This window comes from Bos indicus x Bos taurus, chromosome 7 (assembly GCF_003369695.1).
Source record: "Bos indicus x Bos taurus breed Angus x Brahman F1 hybrid chromosome 7, Bos_hybrid_MaternalHap_v2.0, whole genome shotgun sequence".
NCBI lineage: Eukaryota > Metazoa > Chordata > Mammalia > Artiodactyla > Bovidae > Bos > Bos indicus x Bos taurus.
Window position 1 is genome coordinate 492,459 of NC_040082.1, and position 21,670 is coordinate 514,128.

The 21,670-nt window shown below is 39.1% G+C and overlaps 1 protein-coding gene across 2 annotated transcripts in view; it reads right to left on the reverse strand.

Annotated features, from left to right (window-relative positions):
- Positions 1 to 19,584, reverse strand: part of WDR36 (WD repeat domain 36) — a 43,501-nt gene extending 23,917 nt beyond the window's left edge. The window contains exons 1-12 of one of the 2 annotated variants that reach the window (XM_027545456.1): positions 19,271 to 19,584; positions 16,224 to 16,251; positions 13,565 to 13,665; positions 11,995 to 12,112; positions 10,128 to 10,260; positions 8,541 to 8,595; positions 6,354 to 6,486; positions 5,904 to 6,079; positions 5,368 to 5,488; positions 4,813 to 4,878; positions 3,010 to 3,096; positions 1,779 to 1,924 (exon numbers count right to left, since the gene is read on the reverse strand). In XM_027545456.1, coding sequence (XP_027401257.1) covers positions 1,779 to 1,924; positions 3,010 to 3,096; positions 4,813 to 4,878; positions 5,368 to 5,488; positions 5,904 to 6,079; positions 6,354 to 6,486; positions 8,541 to 8,595; positions 10,128 to 10,260; positions 11,995 to 12,112; positions 13,565 to 13,665; positions 16,224 to 16,251; positions 19,271 to 19,432 — 1,326 coding nt within the window. In that variant the 5' untranslated portion in view covers positions 19,433 to 19,584. The remainder of the gene's footprint in view (positions 1 to 1,778; positions 1,925 to 3,009; positions 3,097 to 4,812; positions 4,879 to 5,367; positions 5,489 to 5,903; positions 6,080 to 6,353; positions 6,487 to 8,540; positions 8,596 to 10,127; positions 10,261 to 11,994; positions 12,113 to 13,564; positions 13,666 to 16,223; positions 16,252 to 19,270) is intronic. The other variant, XM_027545457.1, reaches the window with a different exon arrangement.
- Positions 19,585 to 21,670: the final 2,086 nt, after the last annotated feature.

A 21,670-nucleotide genomic window follows, 5' to 3' on the forward strand; every position in this document is an offset into this window, starting at 1 on the left:
CAACCAGTCCATCCTAAAGGAAATCAGTCCTGAATATTCACTGGAAGGACTGATGCCAAAACTGAAGCTCCAATAACTTTTGCCCCCGGATGTAAAGAGCTGACTCATTGGAAAAGACCCTGATGCTGGGAAAGATGGAAGGCAGGAGGAGAAGGGGACGACCGAGGATGAGACGGTTGGATGGCATCACCAACGTGATGGACATGAGTTTGAGTTAACTCCGGGAAATGGTGATGAACAGGGGAAGCCTGGCGTGCTGCAGTCCATGGGGTTGCAAAGAGATGGACACAACTTAAATGACTGAACAACAAGGACAGCAATAATCAAAAGGAACAAAACTCTTATACATTGCTGGTGGGAATATAAAATTGTGCAGCCACTTTGGAAAACAGGTTGTCAGTTCCTTAAAAACATTAAACAGAGTTACATTATGTTAGGTGATCTAACAAGGTACAAATACAGAGAGAACAAAAACATATGTCCACACAAAAGCTTGTACAGCATTATTTATAATACCCCCAAACTAGAAACAATACAAATGTCTATCAACTATCAATGGCTAAACAAAATGTGGTTTTATCTACAGAATAAAATAGTATTCATAAAAGGAATAAAGTACTGATACATCCTACAACATGGATGAACCTTAAAACATGCTAAGTGAGGAAGACAGTCACGGAGGCCATATATTATGATTCTATCCGTGTGAAATGCCCAGAATAGGTATTGAAGTTGCCTGGGTTGGGGAGATGGGGGAAAAGTGAGAGAATGAGGATTATTGTTAGTGGGTATAGGGTTTCTTTTTTAGTGATGAGAATGTTTTAAAATTAGACTGATTAGATTTTGGTGATAATAGCAAAATTCTATGAATACACTAAAACCCACTAAAGTATACATTTTAAATGAATGAATTTCAAGGTAAGTAATTTTATATCAGTAAAATTTATTTTGAAAAAGCAGAGGCAACAATTCTGCAAACCAAATTTGACATCATTTCTATATAGCTTAAAATCTGAACTCAATAGAAGACTTACATTATTATCAAAAGAAAACAAAATAAAATGTTAATAGAGTAAGAAGTTATAAGTTAACAGTGGCATTTAGAAAATTATATTTAAAAAAGGCTTAGACAGTACTCAGTCAGACAAATAAATAACTTCTACATCTTTAACTCAACTAAAGATTTACCTGAATCTTACTCCTACATTGAAAGAGAAAAGGAAGGAAGAAACCTTAAGATTCACATTCATTGAATATAACACTATATACTCAACATAATTCAGGTAAGAAAGTATACTAATAAATGCTGAAACCCACCTCAAAGAGTATTCTAAGTAATCCTATATTAAACAGAAAATTTAAATGACCAATATACTACATCTAGTCTAGCAAAGCTTAACTTAAATCTATAATAAGTTAAAACCTTAAAGATTTTAAAATTTTAAAATAAGTTTTAAATAAAATACATTTATTTTAAAATAAATAAAATATAAGTTAAAACCTTAAAAGATTTTAATAAAATAATAAAATTTTATTGAAATTCTAATAATTTTAAATCTTAAAATCTATAATAAATTTATATATATATAAAATCTCATATATAATTTCCAGCTTCTCTCCAAGCTGGAAAACTTTAACACTATTAGGGAATAATTTCAAAATGTTAAACCATGTTCTTCGTTCTTTCAACGAATATTGCCAGTAATAAAACTGAGTTTAATAAGACACCCACAGGACAGTTCTATAGGAGGAAGCGCCCTCGCAAACACGTCACTCACTGTCGCAGTTGTGCTGTCTGTCTTCAGCCCTGCTGGCCTGAGAAAGTGAGCACCTATGGTAGATCTCTGGTAGTTCCAGGTGGAGCAGGAGAGCTTACCCTGATGGCAAGCAACGATACCATCCCAGTCACTTTCACGAGCTTCCTCTAAAACATAATTTAAATCGCTCATTCACTCACCTATTTAATAAGCATTTAATACTCTATGTTATAATTTAGCATTAAGACACAGTATGGTAAACAGGTAATTCCTGCTAACAATGAGTTTCCAATCGAACAAGAAATTCTGATTAGAAGACATTACAGTAAGATTAAGTATCTTTTTAAGAGTATTCAGGAGGAGTTTACTAAGAGATCTGGGGAGAGTAATAAATGGCTCCTTGAAAGAAGTAAAACAGGTAGAAATTAATGGATTGGGGGTGTGGATTGAGACACACACAGACGGGCCCAAGCGTAACTCGAACAAAATTAGGCACAGAAAGTAAATGCAGTATTTTCCTGAGGGGTGGGAGAAGGGCAAAGCCACTGGTCCACATTACCAACAGTCTTAAAAGCCATGTTAAGAAGAGCAGATTCCATCCAAAAAGGTAATTAAGGGGTAATTAAGATCTTTGAGCATATGACAGGAGGTACTTAAAGTAAAAAAAAAAAATATTACTCAGGTTGCTATAAACGGAAATGGTGATAAACAATTATTTCTATGACAGTTTTCACTCAACAGTCTTCTCATCTATCTACATTTTTCTTAAAATTGTTTCTTGGAATGATGCACTGCTCCAACGACACAGTTCACTAAGACCACCGTGTGTTCATATCTTAATTAAGTTAGCCAAAGCTCCATATTATCAGTTCTCACCTTCTACATTAGTGACTTTCTTATACCAGGCTTATGAGAGAATAAATTAGAAGACTTACAAAATAGAATAGCAAATATGTTTATTATAGTTTAGGGAGAACAAAGCCTAGAATTAATAGATAACAAGTTCCGATTATAAGTAAGTCATTTTTGGTCTTCACACAAGACTTGCATGCATTTGGGATGCATCCTGGATTCTTACTATTGTTTGCCAAAACATTTATTAAAATGGAAGAAATAAAGAAATATATTCAAGTGACCCTCCAGATGCTTTTTAGTATTTGTAAAAACATTTACTAAAATGGAGAAAATAAGAAACACACAGAAGGAAATAAATGACAGGGCAGAACTCGAAACACAACACGAAGCTTCTTACCAGCTGCGAACTCTGTGACGGGTGGGAGTCTCACAGACATGGTGTTCTGAAGTCCTTTACGTTTGACTCTCTTTTTATTTATTAATCCTGGGGTTAGGTGAGAGGGGAATATAGCTATGAATGTATGATGAAAATGTATATAAGAGAAAAGCTAATTCGTTGAACTTTTTATGTAAAGTTCAAGATATTCCCATTTAAAAATCTTTAATATAAAGATTATGTTATTACCACTATCTTAGTGGTATTGAAAATTGCATTATAATATAAATGAAGAGACTGCACTTACAATATTAGCAAAAAAAATAGCAAATTATATTAAAATATATAAAATACCACTGAATAATCTTAAATATGCAGGACCAATAAGAGAAAAACTAAAAACCTTCATTGAGGAACATTAAAGACAACTCGAATGGGGATATATCATATTCCTAGATGAGACAATTCTTAAAGATTATCAAATCTCTCCAATTTGATCCTAAGAATTATAATTGTGGATGTTGATTTAAAATTGATTCTGAAATTCATCTGGAAGTATATACATGTATGAATAGCCAGGATATTAACTTCCAAAGAAGTTTAATTATAAATAAGCCTGAATATTGTTGTTTAACAAACAAAATCTTTCATATGATAAAAACCATGGGCATGAATAGAGAATTAAAAAATCTCTTCTGGCAAAAAGATGGGACTCTTCTTACTTGGATGCTTCCTGTAAGCTCCTTTCCATCTTTAAATTCTGCATTCCACAGATGACACCACACTTATGGCAGAAAGTGAAGAAGAATTAAAGAACCTCTTGATGAAAGTCAAAGAGGAGAGTGAAAAGTTGGCTTACAGCTCAACATTCAGAAAACTAAGATCATGGCAGGTGGTCCCATCACTTCATGGCAAATAGATGAGAAAACAGTGGAAAAAGTGGAGGACTTTATTTTGGGGGGCTCCAAAATCACTGAAGATGGTGACTGCAGCCATGAAATTAAAAGACGCTTATTCCTTGGAAGCAAAGTTATGACCAACCTAGACAGCATATTAAAAAGCAAGAGACATTATTTTGCCAACAAAGGTCCGTCTAGTCAAGGCTATGGTTTTTCTAGTGCTCATGTATGGATGTGAGAGTTGGACTATAAAGAAAGCTGAGTGCCAAAGAACTGATGCTTTTGAACTGTGGTGTTGGAGAAGACTCTTGAGAGTCCCTTGGACTGCAAGGAGATCCAACCGGTCCATCCTAAAGGAGATCAGTCCTGAGTGTTCATTGGAAGGACTGATGTTAAAGCTAAAACTCCAATACTTTGGCCACCTGATGAGAAGAACTGACTCATTGGAAAAGACCCTAATGCTGGGAAAGACTGAAGGTGGGAGAAAAAGGGGACAACAGAGGATGAGATGGTTGGATGGCATCACTAACTCAATGGACATGGGTTTGGGTGGACTGCGGGAGTTGGTGATGGACAGGGAGGCCTGGCGTGCTGCCATCCGTGGGGTCGCAGAGTCAGACACGACTGAGCAACTGAACTGAACTGAGCAGATGGCTCCAGTTGCATTATCAATGTCTTTTGAGTGGTAGCATTATGTTTTCCCCACCTAAGATACCTAACTCTTCAATCTTACAGTAGCACCTGAACCACTTCTACAGCAATACTGAGTTACAAATCTTATTACTGCTCTTTCATATAAGGGAATTTCATTTTATCCTAAGAAAGAGGAAATTTAATAATGAAACCTCCTTTGGTTATCTCCCAGACTCTTTGAGATGAATTTTTTTATGACCAGTAGCTTTTTTTCCATTTTGCAAAGACCTACCATGTCCCAAGCTCTTGTTAAATTTTTCGTGTACCGTGGAAAATGACTGAAGTGTTCCATCCTGACCTGTTGATATACACAGAAAATGTCTAATCAAGCTTCATCAAAACAATGGACCATTTGAATCATGACGCTTATAAAATTATATTCTATAAAAAGCATGAAGTTAGCTGGCAGCACTTTAAAAGGAAGCTGATTGTAACTACCTCATTCATAATATTCAACTGCCCATGGAATGCCATTTTGTAAAAACAAAGGATAAAATGAGGTGCTAATAAATTCCAGCAGATTATCTGGATAGGCAAGGGCCACATTTCTGGAATTTGTCCATTCTGACTCCAACGATTACTAAATAGAATGATGTTCCAAATAAAAGTAATATCAGCTAGTGTTTCCTGAAGTATTCAAAAACAATCACCTCATTTTACCCAGATTTTCCAGTCACTCAAAGGGAATCTGAATCTAAAAATGTATAAATACCAAACCTAATAGATATAAAACACTTTGTTTTCATTACTTGCTGAATTAAACTAATAGCACAAAGCAGAAACTCACTTGCACTAAGAATGTGTTGTCCATTTTGTCCATAATATCTTATTCTGGTAAGAGGAGCACTATGTCCCATTCTGAATCTCAGAAGCCGGCCTTCACCTGCGGGACCATCAAATATCCATATCTGCCAAGAAATGAATAAAAGTAAAGCTCTCCCACAAGTGATCTGCAAGCAGTCAAACTATCTTCTACATAAATCTACTGGCATTGGGTAATGCCTGCAGACCACTGATCCTGGAGTACAGGTTAGGGAAAAGATAAGCTGTCTAAATTTCTCCAACTCCAATAATCTTGCCTGGAAAATCCCATGGACATAGCCTGGCGAGTGACAGTTCACAGGGTCACAAAGAGTTGAACACGACTGAGCAACTGAGCACAGCACAACTTTCTCACTTCATGAAATTCAGGCAATCTGCTATGCCTTTTATTTCATCTGTATCAATGTCTTATCCCGTATTCCTTTCACCTGCTAGGTTTCACGCTGATACATTAAAGCAGGCTTGTAATAACCCAAAGGAAGGCAGTAATAAGCACAGTACCCTGAGAGCGTTGTCAGCACCGTTTGTGACCAGAAGCGGCTCTCTGTGGAGAAACGTCAGTCCGGCAATCGCTGTAGAATGTGCATTTCTCATTTGATTGATTAACTTTTTGTCTTCTAGATCCCAGAGTCCAATATGGCCACATGGGCTTCCAGCTGCCATTACTGGGTGACCATCTGTTGTTAGATAGAATACACTAAGAAAAACATGCACCATCAAACAACTAAACTTAACAATGCTTCTCTCCACTCTTTTAATCCATAAATATAAATTTAAAATAAAAGACTATAGACCAATAATCTACCAATATTCCTTTGGCTCTTTATATTCCAGTATTTCATTCATTTGTTAGATTAAATTATAAACAAATATTAAGAAAATTTCTATGAACTTCAAAGTAATACACCTGAAGTTTTCTTAATTTTCATCCATAAACAAGTTGAGAGTTACCTGTGCGAAATGAAATCGAAGTAATAGGTCCCCAGTCTTGACGAAACTTCATTAACGTTTCATCAAATTTAATGTTGTGAATGATAACCTGACCCGACATGAGACCAACAGCCACAACATCCACAGCTGGTGCCTGAAAATTAAATGACTCAACTTCTTATTTTCTTAATCAAATAGCTTTAATAATACTGATGTTACCAAAATAAGTATTAATAATGGAATATATTTCTGGAGATGACAAAAACAATGAATACTGTCATTCTGGCATACTTTAATTGATATCTGGCATGGAAATATTTTGGAAAAGGCAATGGCACCCCACTCCAGTACTCTTGCTTGGAAAATTCCATGAATGGAGGAGCCTGGTAGGCTGCAGTCCATGGGGTAGTGAAGAGTCGGACAGGACTGAGCGACTTCCCTTTCACTTTTCACTTTCATGCATTGGAGAAGGAAATGGCAACCCACTTCAGTGTTCTTGCCTGGAGAATCCCAAGGACGGGGGAATCTGGTGGGCTTCTGTCTATGGGGTCGCACAGAGTTGGACATGACTGAAGCAACTTAGCAGCAGTAGCAGCATGGAAGTATTTAGGAATGATTTTTCCAAATTACTTCCCAGCTTCAGTCTGGTAGTCATTATCACTTCCCCACCCACAAACATAGTAAACTTGCTAAGAAAATAGCCATAATACAAAAGAAGCTGATACGTGAAATCAATACAGATCATTATTGCCTGTAATATAAAAATTAAAAATAAAAAAAAGACAACTCTTAGAAAACATATAAAGTGAAAGTGAAGTCACTCAGTCGTGTCCGACTCTTTGCAACCCTGCAGACTATAGCCTACCAGGCTCTTCCATCCATGGGATTCTCCAGGCAAGAATACTGGAGTGGGTTGCCATTTCCTTCTCCAGGGGATCTTCCCAACCCAAGGATTGAACCCGGGTCTCCCACATTGGAGGCAGATGCTTTAACCTCTGAGCCATCAGAAAACATATAAAGGCTCGCCATATGCATGGCGACATAAAAGGCCAACTACAAAGGAAGTGAAGTGGTCTATCCAAAGAATACAAGAAAAACCTATAACCCATGTTAAAAGGCAAATAGGTTATACAATTAGTCTGTTCCAGCTCTAATAGTCTATGATTTTAATCTTCATTTTATACAATAGTATTACATACAGACTCTATACTATGTTTCCGTATTTAAGAACAGAAGATCAATGTCCAATACCATTACAAAATGAAATCAGGCTAAACATGTAATTAATTTGCCATCAAGTAACTACTATGCATGAGATCCTGTGTAGAAGCTGAGGATACTAAAACAAATACGACGGCTGGCTCTCAAAGAACCTAATCATCACCTGTGGGATATTCTGGGTAGGTAAAAGCAAAGCAAGGTGATGGAAGTGAGACAATGAGGAATGTGTATAAACCGAGCAGGTGTAAGGAATGGATATTTGGAAAGACAAGGTACATGGCCTGTATACGTGTCCAACATGTAAGGTTCTCTGCAGCAATACAGCCATTCAGACATACAGTTCTACAAACTCAAAGACAAAAAGCAGTTTTATCCGGAAGGGTCCAGCATCTAACAAACAATTAATACTGGACACTGATTGAAGGTAGGAGGAGAAGGGGATGACAGAGGATGAGATGGCTGGATGGCATCACTGACTCAATGGAGATGAGTTTGAGTAAACTCCAGGAGTTGATGATGGACAGGGAGGCCTGGCGTGCTGTGGTCCACAGGGTCACAAAGAGTCGGACACAACTGAGCGACTGAACTGAACTGAACAGACCCATTAGCTCAAGCTACAAATCTCAACACACTGACAAAGTTCTCTGCATGACCTACAAACTCACTTGCTTCACTGAAAAAAACCTCATCTCCACTCTGACCAAGGCACTGGACTCTCTATGTTTATCAAATGATTGGTAAACATGGAGCCACACCAACCACAGAATTAAGAGACTAATTCCAAGCAAAAAGGTTTCCACAAATATTTATAGACAAAGGCACTGTTTTCAATTCTACTTCCAAAACACTGTTTTTTAGGGTAATATTTATAAAAAACTAGACTACACATTATTTTGTCTTTAGGTCCACATACATGGTTGGCCCCTGAAACTGAAAGATCCTACCATTGCCTTCATTTCTTATCTAACTTAACAGAAAAATACTAACCTGCTGAAGCGCTGTCACTCCAACTTTCCATCCCGCAAATGTATATAGAAGTTTACTACAAAAGGAAAAATAGTTGAAAGCTATTTTTTGGGGGATAAAAAACCAAAATTAACTGCATATTAAATAATGATATAGTAACTATTTATTAAGTTCTTACTCTGCCCCACATTGTTCTAAGTAGATATATTAATCTATTTAATACTTAAAATAATGCTATGATGTAAATAGCACCTTTTTTCAGATTAAGAAACTAAGAAACTTAATTACATGAAAAAATTAAGCTAAGATTACAAGGCTAATACTGACAGAGCCCAGACTCAGAGCCTAAGCTGCTAAGAACTACGATACCATGCAGCCTCTTGGAGAAATTAAAAAGAGAAAGGAAAAAAAAAATACATAAGTAAAAACTATTTTATGTGACAGATACAATTTAAAATAAAATCTTAGATCTCACTTTTTACCGCAATGTGATACCGGAAACCTAACACAAAAAAGGAACACTACTTGGTGATGGACACGGAGGCCTGGTGTGCTGAGGTTCATGGGGTTGCAAAGACTCGGACACGACTGAGCGACTGAACTGAACTGACAACACTACTTGTATGTTACATGACTGTCATGTGACAGCAGTGATGCTGCTCTGCATTTCAGAATCAAGCCACGAATGGTAGTTTATAGAGCAGAGATACCTGAGATTGTTATGACAATAAAATACTTATTCATATATTAAATTCTTTAGGCACAGATTAGGTCACTCTCACACAAAACCTACAGAGATAACCTTGGGGCAGAGAATATTTCCATCATTATTTCCTAGCCTATTACAGAATAGGTACTCAATGATATTTGTTAAGTTGAACAGAAACACTTATTTAAAACTAATAATTAATAGGATATACATTAAACCTCTGAAAATCTTACTTTCCCTTTTGAATTTGTAGGGGCTTTGGAAAGGAAAATCTGGATGATCAAATATTTCTCACTGCTCTTTTAATGATTATAAAGAAAACTGAAAAAAAAAAAAAAAGAAAGAAAACTGAGCTGCCACTCTTTTCTCTGGATAAATGTACAAATAACAGGCAGAGATATTCACCATCATTTATCTAGCCAGCAGCAGCTATACTAACAATATTACAGACATTCATCATGTTTATGCTTGAAGATGAATATTCTTCTACTGTGAAAACCATACCTAAATGCCAGCACTAAATAAACACTGATTTGTGTCTCCATCTAATGTTTTAGTTTATTGAGAACTAGAAGCTGTTCAGTGACGACCTCAATTATTTTTCTGATCTTGTGTACTAAAGACTTCATTACAGTTTTATGAATTCTTTACAGTGCCTAAGGATATTAGAATATAGTTTTTAATGAGCATTTATGAAGCTGCCTACCATGTTCCAGGACCATATTCCAGCTTTCACATATGTGATTCCATGAGTAACAACCCCAGGAACAGGTATATTTACTGAAAACTCTCCAAAAAAGATATAAAGGAAAGAAGAATTGAGAGCCTTCAAGAATGCTTTAGGGAGTAATAGATGAGGATAAGGTAGGAATCACTTATGCTGCAAACAGAGAGCTTACTTGGATTTTACATTCCATAACTGGAGGCTTCCTTGTTCACTGCCAAGAAGTATTTTATTCAAGTAGGTACTTGGGTGCAGAATTGCAGAAATTTTAAATACTGATTTATCGAAAGGCAATTGCAGGTATTCTTCTACAAAAGTAAAGGTTATAAATAATACATAAAACAGTTTAAAATATTTTTCATACACCCATATATTTAGCACTTAAAATCTACCATATCAAAGATTTATGTACTAATATAAATCAAAGACATATACTAACTTATAAACATTCCCTGAGAAATTAAACAAATGTGATAGGGGCAACTTGCAAATTTACTTAGATTGTCAAGAATTTTCTAAAAGTTCTAATGTCAATCCTACTTAAAATTTGACTCACTGCCAAACTGGTTTACGGGATGAAAATAAGAGTTCAAAAAAAAAAAAAGACACTAAGGGAATCAGACTTAGTAGTTTTATAATTTGATCAAGAGGCAGCTAAGGTTCCGAATCAAGTGCATGGGAGGGAAGGAGCAAATATCTAAAGAGTTTGATTAGCTCCTCAAACATGTAAAAAGTCAGAGGCAAACTTAAATGAAATCAGAAACAAGCCTTCTCACAGTTACACAGGAGATCCTCAAACGGAGGAGAGGAAAAGAACTTGCAGCCCTGAGTGGAAAATGGCACAGCCTGCTGTCTTCTGCTGCAAGCTCAAAACATTTTTTGAAACATCACATGCTTAAAATTCCTACATGTGAATTTTGTTTTCTACTTCACAGTTCATCCATAATGAAAACACTTTCTCACTTAATTTCCCAATGAACTTGAGTATCAGAGAACGAACACTTCTATTAAACTTTAGTTTCATTCTATCTGGCTGCTGCATACTCCAGGAGTATGTGTATCGCAGTTTAAGGAGCATAGATAACAGACAAGAATTATAAAATCCTTTACTTAAATATTACTTTAAAAGATCCTCGCCTCTATTTGTAACTAGCAGTCTTACTTAAGATCACTACAAAGAGCTCCCTGAAGACACCATGCTGCTGCAAGAGGAACAAAAAGCTAGGTACCAGTATCAAAAGAAAGCTGGCTGAACTCTAAGAGTCAGATTCTCTAACTTCATAAAAGGCCTTTTAATAGTCATCTGCATATGGACTATGGTTGAAATTCTGTTCCCTCCACTTGAGCAAAGAAAAAACAAGAGTGGCTAACCTGAACAAGAACATGGAATGACTGCCAGGAGGGCAATCCCTAAGACTTCTACTAAAAATAAACATACTACCTCAAAAAATGAGTTAATCAAGAGGTAACAAACACTAAAAATGCACACAGATCAAAAAACTTAAAAGCTTTAATTCATGTCAGACCCCAGAGTCTTTTACCTGACGAAAGCTGCGGTTATTCTGGTGATAAATTCCTAACCTTTGGTGATAACATGACCCTATAAACATAGCACAGTGACACTGTTTAAGAAAATCACAATTAAAGGACACTGACTCATATTCTTAGAAAAAGGATATTTATTTTCCTTCAGATGACTGGATCTTAAAGTTTATATTACAATCTCACTTACGAAAATTGAAAAAGCAAACCAAGTATTACTCAGGTGTAAGTATACACCAAAATTCTCCCCACAGAGAAAATATCACGTCATTAAACTTGGAGAACTATAATGCAAAGCATTATGAACAGCTCAACTAGCTAACTAAAACTGCTTAGCAATTTTTTTACTTAGAGCCCTTTTGCCTTATACACATTAAAGATTCTTAAAAATTTTTTACTGCTTACATGTGAAACCTCTGGTATAGAAGTCATCCTTACAGAGATATTTTAGCTAGACACATACTATTCCAAAATAAAGCAGTAAATGGGTTAATTCTTACCTTCTGAATATATGTGCCAAATAATAAGAACGCTGTCAGTATCAACAGAGATAACGTGGTCCCCAAAGGGCTGCAAAAGATGGATTTCTGCCTTATGACCCTTAAAGGTATGCACTACCTGCAACGTCAAAATTAAAGAATTTCATGTTATTCATTCATCATGTAGTATTATTCATATTAACCAAAAAAACCACACAAATCCTGAAGATGCTCACATTAAGAATGCCCAACTTTCAATTACCCAAGGTTAGATCAACAAACAGCAAGGAATCACACATTTTCACCTGCTTCCCCAGCGAGTCCAATTAGGAAACATGGGCTAGGAACATGGAAATGAGATCTTTGAGGCTCAGCTTTTCAACTAAGCTTAGGGAGAAGGCATGCAAAGAGCTGGGTCCCTCAGCCAAGCCAACCAGCACAACTCCATGCATTCTGGAAAAGTGGGATGTTCCAGAAGGCTGACCTCTATAGCCACCACCAGCTGGCTTCCACAGAAGACAAGGGAGGGCGATATAGGACACTTCTTCCCTCCAGCTTTCTGCTGGACACAGACATTCTGACCCTGACAGCAGTCCCTGCACCTCACTCATTACAGTCCCTCCCCCACGGTTTCAGTTCTCACCAGGCTCCAGGAGGGCTATTTCTTCTCCTTCTCCCTCAGGCCCTATGGATGGTAACAGTTTCCTACAGTTCATAGTCTCTGATAGCTTTCTACTCCTCATCTGTACATTTATCTCTCAGGAAAAACCACAAACTGCAATATTTTGAACAAAAAAAGGACCCTGACTCTCTAAAAAGAAAAAAAAAACTTTTACTGCCTCTCAAAACAAAAACTCCCATTAAAGAACTTTAAGTTGCCTTCCTCTGCCACGGTAGAGATGATGGAAAACACTGGGAACAAACATCCGTAGCCTGAGTCAGACTTTGAGAAGTACAGTAATTCCATCACCTGGCTATCTAGCCATCCCCATGGCTACATTCCCTTTCATTCTGGACCACTAGTGCCAGTCATCTCTCAAATTAGTCATCTCAGGACAAACTTAGAAACATACGAGTAGATTAAGACAAGAAAAGATCCTCCCTTAGTAGAGAGAGCAGAAGATCTAGCTTTTTCTATGTAGGCAACAAGCACCTGGGTCTTAGAAAATGAGTCATGGGCTACGATGTTCGTAACGAAAAAATCAATCCACATAAAGCAGTGGGACAGATGTGAATCTCTTAGGAAAATATTTTCAAAATACTCTTGACTGAATCCTACCCCAACCAAATAAAGTAGAAAACTCCAGAGATGGGACCTGGTTGGAAACAAACAAGCTGTAGCAGCTAGCTGCCCAGATGATTCTAAGGTTGATCCCAGGCAAAGAAAACCAAACCAAAGCATCACTTTTAACTGATTATGAAAATTTGATGAAATCAACTTTCTCTTCCTCCAGCAAAGTGAATATACATTAAAAAAACAAAAAAAATACGTCGAGAGTGTCTCAGATGAAGAGCAACATTAAAGTTCCCTCTCACTACCATGACAATCAATCACTGACTGCAAAAGACAAAACAGTTCAATGATACAAACCTCTTTATTACGGGCGAATGCAGAGAAAACATTCCCATAAGCAGCAAAGACTAATCTCCCATCAGCTGCCATACAGCAGATGTCCTGTGGGAGAGAGTTACCTGGAAAAAAAGAAATATAAAATGAAAGAAGTAAACATATTTTTTAAGAAATAAAGATATTTAAGATTGTGGAACAAATACAAACTTCAATTATGCATATAACATCTTTAATTTCTTATAATTTAAAAATATGCACGTATGACAATCAGAGCATACAATTTAGACTTCAGTGTTATTTTAGACATCTAGTAGCAACAATCACATTGAAAATATGACATCACCTTGACTTTCTCTCAGAGAATTAATGTCCAGTATCTGCAGACACAAGAACATAATCCTAAAGGATTGAGAAGCTTTTTGAGGTTATTTGGGGGAAAAAATCCTCACTCAGTACACAAAACTCTGGCAGATGGTCATCTAATCTCCATGTGAATGCCTTCAGCATATTTTAAAAGTAGGTCAAAACTGAGAACTCTTAACTCTACCATTTGGAGTAACTTAAAAAAAATTCCATATGATATTCTACACGCTGACCCTTTCAAGTGAATAATACGGTTTCCACTTAAGTCTTCTCCAAGGCAAACATGCCTATCACCTCCAGCCATTTCTCATCAGGATTTCTTGATTCCTCTCTCACTACCATGGTCACATGGGCTTTTACTTTTTATTTCCCATTTTGGGGGCGGGACTGTTAAAACATAAGAGAATTGTTTTAAGTATCATTCACGCTGTTATTACATTTCCAAATACTATTTTTATAGGTTTATCATTTTAGTATTGCCCTTCTACAGCCTTCTATAATCTTTTTTAAAAATTAGATTTATCAGACATACACTCTAAACTCATATAGCTCTGTTTTTCTTACAAAAATCACATTTGATGGTGAAACTAGAATCTCTCAGTCCTAGCAAGCTCTTCATTCTATAAAAGAGTTTAAAAAAAAAAAAAAATTCTTCCATTGCAAAAAAATATCAAAATGTGGGAAAAAGGAAAACTCTTTCTTACAATGGAATGATAGAATCAGAAAACCACTATTTGATAATCATCCTACTAATAACTCAGGTGAGAATCACCACTAAATCATAGTCAGCAGTACTTTGACTATCAATCAGTATGACTAATCAAAGTCAGTATGAAACTTTGAACAGTAAAGACTATTTAAAGTGAAAGTGAAGTTGCTCAGTCCTGTCCGACTCTTTGCAACCCCATGGACTGTAGCCTACCACACTCCTCCGTCCACGGGATTTCCCAAGCAAGAGTACTGGAGTGGATTGCCATTTCCTTCTCTAGGGGATCTTTGCAACCCAGCGATCGAACCCGGGTCTTCTTCATTGTTCAGTTCAGTCGCTCAGTCGTGTCCAACTCTTCGCGACCCCACGAATCGCAGCACACCAGGCCTCCCTGTCCATCACCAACTCCCGGAGTTCACCCAAACCCATGTCCATCGAGTCAGTGACGCCATCCAACCATCTCATCCTCTGTCGTCCCCTTCTCCTCCTGCCTTCAATCTTTCCCAGCATCAGGGTCTTTTCCAATGAGTCAGCTCTTTGCAGCAGGTGGCCAAAGTATTGGAGTTTCAGCTTTAGCATCAGTCCTTCCAATGAACACCAAGGACTCATCTCCTTCAGAATGGACTGGTTGGATCTCCTTGCAGTCCAAGGGACTCTCAAGAATCTTCTCCAACACCACAGTTCAAAAGCATCAATTCTTCGGTACTCAGCTTTCTTCACAGTCCAACTCTCACATCCATACATGACCACTGGAAAAACCATAGCCTTGACTAGATGGACCTTTGTTGGCAAAGTAATGTCTCTGCTTTTTAATATGCTGTCTAGGTCGGTCATAACTTTCCTTCCAAGGAAAGTTGGTAGGTTAAGCATGGTAGGCATATTCTTTACCGTCTGAGACGTAAAGCGTCTACCTGCAATGAGGAAGACCCGGATTTGATCCCTGGGTCACGAAGATCCCCTGGAGAAGGAAATGGCAATCCACTCCAATACTCTTGCTTGGGAAATCCCATGGACAGAGGAGCATGGTAGGCTACAGTCCATGGGGTCGCAAAGAGTCCGACACAACTGAGCGACTTTACTTTCACTTTCAATGTATCTTACCACATGCACTTACTACATTTATTAGCTACAAAGGGCAAGACTTCAAAAGGAGCTGCTTGATAAATGTCACCTTAACCAAATGATCAAAGTTTTCACTGCCAGGAAAAAGACTAACCAATAGCATGTGCTTCCTGATATGGTTCGCTGAGAATTCAGCATCATTTCTTTGTTATTCTTTCAACACTGCAGAACCTGAACCTAATCATGAGGAAGTATCAGAAAAAGTCAAATCGAAAAATATTCTTTAAAAAAGACTAGCCTACACTACTCTAAAAATATAAATGTTGTAAACCACAAAGAAAGAGATGAATTAGTTTAAAGAAGACCAAAGAGAAATGACAACTGAAAGTAACAATCTGTCCTGGATGTTCTTGTTAGCTATGTACATTTACCATAAATACATGCCTAAGTTTTTATGTTTCACAAGTCTTAAATTTAAGTCCAAATTTTAAAAGAATGTTAAAAGATACTAAACATGCACAAATTCAGGATAAAGTCTATACTTACTTACTGCAACCAGACTAAGTTTCTGAACCTGTTTTTAAAAAAGAGAACAAATGATTAAATTTTTTCTAACAAAAAAATTATAATAATCTAGCACTTAAACATGAAGCTCTAACCTCATACATAAATTTGCTATGCGGTCCTTCCTTAAAAAGACACTTACTGATAATAAGTGTCGGTAATAATAATCATCGGCATTAGCCGATTATTCGTCCAGTTCAGTCCAGTTCAGTCGCTCAGTCGTGTCCACCTCTTTGAGGCCCCATAGACTGCAGCCCACCAGGCTCCTCTGTCCATGGGATTCTCCAGGCAAGAAGACTAGAGTGGGTAGCCATGCCTTTCTCCAGGGGATCTTCCTGACCCAGGGCTCAAGCTCAGGTCTCCTGCATTGCAGGCAGATTCTTTTACAGTCTGAGCCACCAGGGAAGCCCATTCTCATTATTAGAAAGCTTGTATTTTCTACTACTTCGTCAGTGATGGAAGGGTAGGCATCATGTATAGTTTTATATATGGGTCATGTAATAAACATTTTTAGGCTTTGCAATCTGTGCGGTCTTTGTTGCAATCACTCAACTGATAATATATCACAGAAGCAGCCACATATGGAAAAAAAAAAAAAAAGCATGACTATATTCCAATAAATTTGAGTTATGGATATATAATTATAATCTTTAAAACTGTCATATGCTGTAAAATACTATTTTTTTTCTTTTGATTATTTCCCGGCCATTTAAAAACGTCAAAACCATCTAGCTCAGAAGCATAGAACACAGAAGGGTATAAGGAAGAACTCAAGAATGTGACAGTGTAAGACTAAAAGTGCCCTTGAAGATGAATTAAATAATCCATGTTTCTTAATTGAGAGTAGACGGATGCCTCCATCCCACTCAAACTCTGACTGTACTGCATCCTACTACTATGCAAACTTTACTTGGAGATTATGCTAATATTAGAATAAACACAGGAAAAAAACAAATAAAAATGTGATAGGTCATACAAAAACAAAATGTTGGCAGAATTGGCTTGCAGGCTGTAGTTTGTGGGCCCCAACCTATGGTTACTGATCTAGCTATGTGACTTTGAGAAAGTTACTCAACTGCTCTGTGCCTCAAATTCCTCACCTATAAATTAAGGATTAAAATAGGTCCCTAATTTTATGGGATTATTATGAGGATTCAATGAGTAAAATTTGTGTGAAGAGTTAGAATGGAGTCAGTCATACAGTAAATCCTCAATAAGTGTTAGGTGCTATCACCAACACCGTCTCCATCTCGGAGATGGCCTTCCCTTTCCATTCCTCACTTGCTCTTCCTGCTACCAACAACCAGTTCTTCTTGCTAACAATCCATCTGATTTTCACAATGCTTCAAGAAAAGCTTATATTTTCTAGGAGGACAACTTTACAACAGTTTCCAGGAAAAGTGCTTAATTAACACTGACGAGTTTTAACCTCCTCAAGTAAGGCCCCACCTTTCACAGAGCATACCTTCATCAAGAGAAGACAAAAGAAAGAAGAAACAGCAACAAAAGGCTATTTCAAAGACTGATGATATATTTTAGAGGAAAAACCATCAGCAACAAGCAGGAAGGCCTTGGGCAAGTAACAGTTTTTCTGAGATTTAGTTTCCTAGGTCAGGAATCAACAGTTAGAACTGGACATGGAACAACAGACTGGTTCCAAATAGGAAAAGGAGTACGTCAAGGCTGTATATTGTTACCCTGCTTATTTAACTTATATGCAGAGTACATTATGAGAAACTCTGGACTGGAAGAAGCACAAGGTAGCATCAAGATTGCCGGGAGAAATATCAATAACCTCAGATATGCAGATGACACCACCCTTATGGCAGAAAGTGAACAGGAACTCAAAAGCCTCTTGATGAAAGTGGAGAGTGAAAAAGTTGGCTTAAAGCTCAACATTCAGAAAACGAAGATCATGGCATCTGGTCCCATCACTTCATGGGAAATAGATGGGGAAACAGTGTCAGACTTTATTTTTGGGGGGCTCCAAAATCACTGCAGATGGTGACTGCAGCCATGAAATTAAAAGACGTTTACTCCTTGGAAGAAAAGTTATGACCAACCTAGATAGCACGTTCAAAAGCAGAGACATTACTTTGCCAACAAAGGTTCGTCTAGTCAAGGCTATGGTTTTTCCTGTGGTCATGCATGGATGTGAGAGTTGGACTGTGAATAAGGCTGAGCGCCGAAGAATTGATGCTTTTGAAGTGTGGTGTTGGAGAAGACTCTTGAGAGTCCCTTGGACTGCAAGAAGATCCAACCAGTCCATTCTAAAGGAGACCGGTCCTGGGTGTTCTTTGGAAGGAATGATGCTAAAGCTGAAACTCCAGTACTTTGGCCACCTCATGCGAAGAGTTGACTCATTGGAAAAGACTCTAATGTTGAGAGGGATTGGGGGCAAGAGGAGAAAGGGACGACAGAGGATGAGATGGCTGGATGGCATCACTGACTCGATGGACGTGAGTCTGGGTGAACTCCGGGAGTTGGTGATGGACAGGGAGGGCTGGCGTGCTGCGATTCATGGGGTGGCAAAGAGTCGGACACGACTGAGTGACTGAATTGAACTGAAGTCCATGTAAGGGTGCCACAAAATAACGAACATTCTTGGAAAGAAACGCTGCAAGGTTTAGAGGATGTGGCGCCTCTGAACTTTGTCATGGTGGCAGAAAATAGATGTTCAGGGGAAGTTTAGGGAAATTAGTCTGTTATCAAATGTAGAGAATCGCGTAAACCGTAACTAATCTCACCCTCCCCAGTTATCCCAGTGTATTTTAGCCCGCATCTCTAAAGCGGTTCTCCTCAGGAACTGCACAATGAGATGGCTTACAACCCTTTCTAATTAAAAGGGCGCGGGGTAGCAGTTTCCTTCACCGCATTTATTTCTAACCAAACACTCTGCCGCTGAACTGCGACGTTCTCCGGGACCTCCCCCAGCCCGACCACCGCCGGGGCTCGTCGCAGGCGGACGGCACGCGCGGTCCACACACGGACGGCCCGGGAGGAGGGCGGCGCGACCCCGGGGCACTCACGTCGTAGGTGTGGAAGCTCTTGCCCACGCACGTGGTCACGTAGAACCGACGCTTCAGGGCACTGAACCGCACCGCGTGGGGAATGTCGCTGCTGAAGAGCCCCAAGGCCCGGAACCCGGCGAAAAGGGCGCTGGCGGTGCGTTCGCCCGGGCCTCGCTCCATCACGGCCGTCGACGGCGGCCTAGCGCCTACAGTCCCCGGGAGACCGCGCGCCCGGGATCCGTCAGCGCGTCCTCCGCAGCACAACCCTCGACCGGCGCTTCCGGCGCCCTAGCGCTTCCGGTGCTCGCTGCCAATCGAGCGAGCGGATGCTGTCTTCGGTGCAGCTGAAAAGTAACTCCCCGCGGGACGCGAAGGGGAGCCAACACTTGGGTTCCGCGGCCCCAGTCTAGCGCACGGTGAGGGCGTTCCCCGCCGTACCCGACTAGCAGACACTGCGGTCGCTTTCCCGCGGGCCTGGAGGGGCGGGGCCGAGTGGGAAACCCGGCGGCCGAGGGAGTTGAGGGAACGCGGAAGTCTTTGCCCAGGTTTTCCAGACGGACGCGTCTAATCCGACTGGAGCTGGGGGACCTTTCTAAAGGCCCAGAGCCTCCCGGTGGCTCGGCTGGTGAAGAGTCCGCCTGCAGCGCGAGAGACCTGGGTTCGATCCCCGAGTCTGGAAGATCCGCTGGCGGAGGGACCGGCTGCCCCCTCCAGGGTTCTGGAGAATTCCAGGGACTGTGTCGTCCATGGGGTCGCAAAGAGGCGCACGCGACTGAGCGACGCTCACTTTTTTAAACGCCCTTATCTTGTGGAGATACGTGTTTATGGATGAAATTATATATCTGGGAATTTGCTTTCAAAATAATTGGAGATGAGGTGTAGGGTTTTTATGACCTGCATGTTTTTTAATACGTTTATATTAAAGACTGTTAATTGTTGAATCTGGGGGATGGCTGTGTGAGAGATCATACTTGTATGCTTCCGTATGAAATTGAAATTTGCCATAGTGAATATGTTTGTATTCTACAGAGTTTAAGGTAAAATATAAATTGGAATATTAATGGATTATTAAATTTTTACCTATGAATCATAGAAATATGTACAAATGGTTTTAATTATCAGGTAAACAATAAGAATGTTCTAAATTGTGTATAATGCAAATGCTGTGTTTATCATTGCGAAAAAAAAGTCTTCTGTCCATATTGGCAGTTTGGGGGGAAAATTGCAAAAGTTTCCTGATCAGGACTTTACAGTTCACAAAGACTTTGATAATACCCATGGCTGATGATTTGAATGCGGAATTGATGCTTGTGAACTGTGGTGCTGGAGAAGACTCTTGAGAATCCCTTGGACTGCAAAGAGATCCAACCAGTCCATCCTAAAAGAAATCAGTCCTAAATATTCCTTGGAAGGACTGATTCTGAAGCTGTAGTACTCCTGAAGTGAAGAGCCGACTCATTGGAAAAGACCCTGATGCTGGGAAAGAGTGAAGGCGGGAGGAGAAGGGGACAACAGAGGATGAGATGGTTGGATGGCATCACTGACTGGATGGACATGAGTTTGAGCAAGCTCTGGGTGATGGTGATGGACAGGGAAGCCTGGCATGCTGCAGTCCTTGAGGTCATGAAGAATCACACGACTGAGCCACTGAACAACAATTAGCTTAATATAATCCTCAAAAAAAGACGGTGAGATATTTAGGGCAAAAATTATCGTTTTACAAATGAGGAAACAACTCATTGGGAATAAATGATTTGTCCAGTTCCCAGTTTATTTAGTGCCAAATCCAGGCTAGAACAAGCTTGAATAAGCTAGAATAAGCTTACCTAGTGGCTCAGAGGGTAAAACGTCTGCCTGCAAGGTGGGAGACCTGGGTTCCATCCGTGGGTCGTGAATATCCCCTGGAGAAGGAAATAGCAACACACTCCAGTACTCTTGCCTGGAGAAGCCCATGGATGGAGGAGCCTGGTGCATGGGGCCAACAAAGAGTTGGACACAACTGAGAGATTTCACTTTCCCTTTCAGGATAGAACAAGGTTTAGAAAAGGTTAAGGAAAGATCTTTGGCATTGCCTTTCTTTGGGATTGAAATGAAAACTGACCTTTTCCAGTCTGGTGGCCACTGCTGAGTTTTCCAAATTTGCTGGCATATTGAGTGCAGCACTTTCACAGCATCATCTTTCAGGATTTGGAATAGCTCAACTGGAATTCCATCACTTCCACTAACTTTGTTCGTAGTGATGCTTTCTAAGGCCCACTTGACTTCACATTCCAGGATGTCTGGCTCTCGTTCAGTGATCACACCATCGTGATTATCTGGGTTGTGAAGATCTTTTTTGTACAGTTCTTCTGTGTATTCTTGCCATCTCTTCTTAATATCTTCTGCTTCTGTTAGGTCCATACCATTTCCATCTTTTAT